The sequence below is a fragment of the Triticum aestivum genome, chromosome 4D (genome assembly GCF_018294505.1).
Source record: "Triticum aestivum cultivar Chinese Spring chromosome 4D, IWGSC CS RefSeq v2.1, whole genome shotgun sequence".
Classification (NCBI taxonomy): Eukaryota; Viridiplantae; Streptophyta; class Magnoliopsida; order Poales; family Poaceae; genus Triticum; species Triticum aestivum.
The window spans coordinates 455,800,252-455,803,649 of NC_057805.1; the positions used below are offsets into that span (position 1 = coordinate 455,800,252).

The 3,398-nt window shown below is 49.5% G+C and overlaps 1 protein-coding gene across 2 annotated transcripts; it reads left to right on the top strand.

Annotated features, from left to right (window-relative positions):
• The first annotated feature begins 647 nt into the window (after positions 1-647).
• On the top strand, positions 648-3,398 carry LOC123100289 (uncharacterized). Of its 2 annotated transcripts, XR_006448383.1 has the most exons (3): positions 648-2,051; positions 2,788-3,064; positions 3,136-3,398. XR_006448383.1 is itself a non-coding variant. In XM_044522235.1 (2 exons), exons 1-2 carry the CDS (start codon positions 890-892, stop codon positions 2,814-2,816), a joined length of 1,191 nt encoding a protein of 396 aa, XP_044378170.1. In that variant the 5' UTR covers positions 648-889; the 3' UTR covers positions 2,817-3,111. The 2 variants fall into 2 exon arrangements, 1 of the variants encoding a protein (XP_044378170.1); XM_044522235.1 differs by lacking the exon at positions 3,136-3,398 and having other exon boundaries at positions 2,788-3,111.

The following is a 3,398-nucleotide window of genomic DNA, read 5'->3' on the forward strand; positions in this document are numbered from 1 at the left end:
AGAAATAAAATGGGTAATAGGAACCAAGTAGAATGTACATTCTGTAGCTAGGTGAGGAACTAACACAAGGGATAGTTTACATTCAGTAGCTAGGTGAGGAATTAGCACAAGGCATAACAAATCTATCAGGTGTACAAGTTCGGAAATGTAAAGATGAGGGCAGTGATTAATCACAAGCTTGTTGTTGCTCTGTTGTACATATGAACCACTAGATAGAGGGAAACAAAGAGCTGTCAGCCCATACTTTCAGACTAAAAGCCATTAGGAGTAAATTTCACTGGTCCGGCCATACTTCAGACTGGAAGTACATTTAGGGTCTTAGCTAACCAGGAGCACAAGTGAGCACAACGATGAATTCACTTATTCTGAGAATTTTTTCATGCTTGGTGAAAATGAAAGAGGGAAAACACATGAAGCATTTATTTTAATGGCCTGGTTAGTAAAATATCCTCATGAAAACACATATACACATGAGCGCTATCCATAAAAGAATAAATGACAAACATTGTAAGTGTTAGCTTATCATCTCAGTGAAGCTATATCAAGTGAAGTTAAACCAGGACATCAAAGCTAGAGTGAAGTGGCGGACCAGTGAAGGAAGATCAATGTTTGTCTGGTTATTGGTGGGATGAGAAATAAGATGTGTGTCAAAAAAACATAGAACCAGTGAAGAGAAGGGTGAAGCGGGACAGATACAACAATAAAACATTGTTGTGTTGTTCCGTAGCAATGCACAGGCAGTCAGCTAGTTGACTCAAAAAAGAAAAACAATCCTCCACAGTCCACACCACGGTCGTTCGGCGGCGCTGCTCCACTCCACTCCCCCCAAAATCCTCCACCCAAACCCCAATCCGGCGACGCGACGGCGGCGGCCCAATCCCCGCTCACGATGAGCCCCCCACCGCCGCAGCGCGGCCGCCACTCGCCGCCGGCGCTGGACGACGACGCCATGAGCGAGATCTTCCTGCGCATCCCGCCGGACGACCCCAAGAGCCTCGTCCGCGCCGCCGCCGTCTGCGCGACCTGGCGCCGCATCCTCTCCGACGCCGCCTTCGCCCGCGGCTACCGCGCCTTCCACGGGGCGCCGCCCATGCTGGGCTTCCTCCACAACGAGAGCCACGAGAGGTCGTGGGGCAGGGGGCGGCGCAGGCGCCACGAGGAGTACCTGGTCTCCAACTTCGTCTCCACCGCGTCCTTCCGCCCGCCGGCGTGCCACGAGCGCCGCCACTGGCCCGCCATCGACTCCCGCCACGGCCTCGTCCTCTTCCACACGCCCAAGAGGTGCGAGGACTTTGTCATCTGCGACCTCGTCACCTACGACCGGTGGAGGATCAAGGCCGACCCCGCCTGCCGTCGCATCATCTGGAATGGCCGGTTTGATGAGGACTGGGGCGACTACGAGGATGAGGACGACGACGTCACCTGGAACGCCGCGGTGCTCTGTGCCAAGGACGGCTGCGAGCACCTCTACTGCCACGGCGGGCCTTTCCTCGTGGCCCTCGTGGGCTCCGACAGGGGACGGCAGATAACATTTGCCACCGTCTACTCATCGGCGACTCGTAAGTGGAGCGGCATGATCTCCGTCAAGGAATGGAATGTCGTCGAGATGACCGGGCACAATGCAGTTGTGGGAAACAAGGCCTATTTCCCCTGTGAGCAGAGCGACAGTGTCGTGGAGTATGACATGGGTGAGCAAAAACTGTCGGTGATAGGTGCGCCGTTCGGCAGACTGGTGGGAGCGGAGGGCGGCCTGCTCCTGTTCGCAACTGTGCTGAAGCCTAGGCTCCACCTCCACATATGGTCAATGGAGGTCCGTCCTGATAGAACTACGGCTTTGGCGCGACGCAGGATCATTGAGCTCGCACCAAAGCTCTCTGGTTATGCCTTCTTGGACGTGTCGGTGGTTGGCTTTGCAGAAGGTGTTGGTGTCATCTTCCTGAGCACAAAGGCTGGGTTGTACACAGTTGAGCTCAGTTCGAGCCGAATCAAGAACATGGACAGAGAGCGAAGCCTCGGAAAAATCATGCCATACATGTGCTTCTACACTAGAGGTACAACAAACTACCCTTGTATTGTTTTGTAAATATGCACATGAAGTCATGAAGACGAAACACGCCATTGACTCCCGTGATGAGTATGTTGAGGTTTTCTTTTCGCTTTTCTGCGTAGCTAGATAGACATTTGTATGTATGGTTCCCAGTAGCTAGATAGACATTTTTATGCACATTTCCCACTAGTTGTGTCTTGTGTGGAATCAGCCTTGTGCGGATCAACATATCTGCTCCATGGTGATTGCATAGTTGGTACTGTATGTTTCACTCGCTGCTCTAGTAGATATATTGCTCTAATCAGGCCTAATGGATAGGTTAATCTAGTTGGAGCTTTGTTGATTAGGCCCTAGCATTGCCAATAGCAATCTGTAAAGTACACCCTCTGTTCCTAAATATAAGACGTTTTGGCAGTTTACTAATTTAAACTGCCAAAACGTCTTATTTTAGGAACAGTGTAGTTAAGTAACCAGAGCTTTGCTGTGGTCTCGGACACCCAGACCTCCTTGTGGTCTTTTGGGTAGGATAACCTAGTCTCAAACACTTACCAAGGGAAAGTTCTGTTGCTATGTGTCTCCAATATTGCAGTAGTTCCAGATTGAATGGTTGTGATGTGGATACCTCCTGTTATTGCTTGGTTGATTTGGACAGCTACAATTGAAATTATTTCGAGGGGCAAAGTATGCTCCTCTTCTACTCATAAGATCATCTTATTAAGCCTCGTCTTCTTATGGTGCAGAATGGGGGCGGTTGCCGACCTCTGACTGAACTTCTCGCACGGTTGTTGGCGCTGCAGCAATGTAATCAAATGACGTCAAGATGATCAGTCCGTTTACTTTTGCTGCCTGGGAAGAATTTGAAGTGAACTTCGGTGTCTTCTGTTGCTGGTTGTGTTGGACAGTTTGGTTAGAATGGATGCACTTTTGGCCTATGTGTGCTTGTGCCAAAACTTGAGTTTGTTCGTCCGAGCTACGTTGTGTCTGTAGCCCCAGCAGGGATTGCTTCACCTAATGAATGTAAGGAAGCGGTATTAGTGCAATTGCATGAAGAACATGATCGGTTAACTTATGAGTGTAGATTTATGTAGGTACCTAAATTTTCAGAAGACGAAGATATCTATGTGGTGATAAGCTGGGCTGAGTCGATCTTTGGAAGGGCATTCTATATTTCTGTGTTGTGCAGTGCTCGAAGACAAGCCCATGTCGTTTGCGGGGGTGGTTTCATAAATTGTATCAAGACCGAGATGCTAGAATGACTAGTTGTTCTGTAAAACTAGCCATTAAACTTGAGTATTGGTGCAGCTACTGCACAACCTCTTTTGATGACATTTTGACGTCGCACAATAGGGGC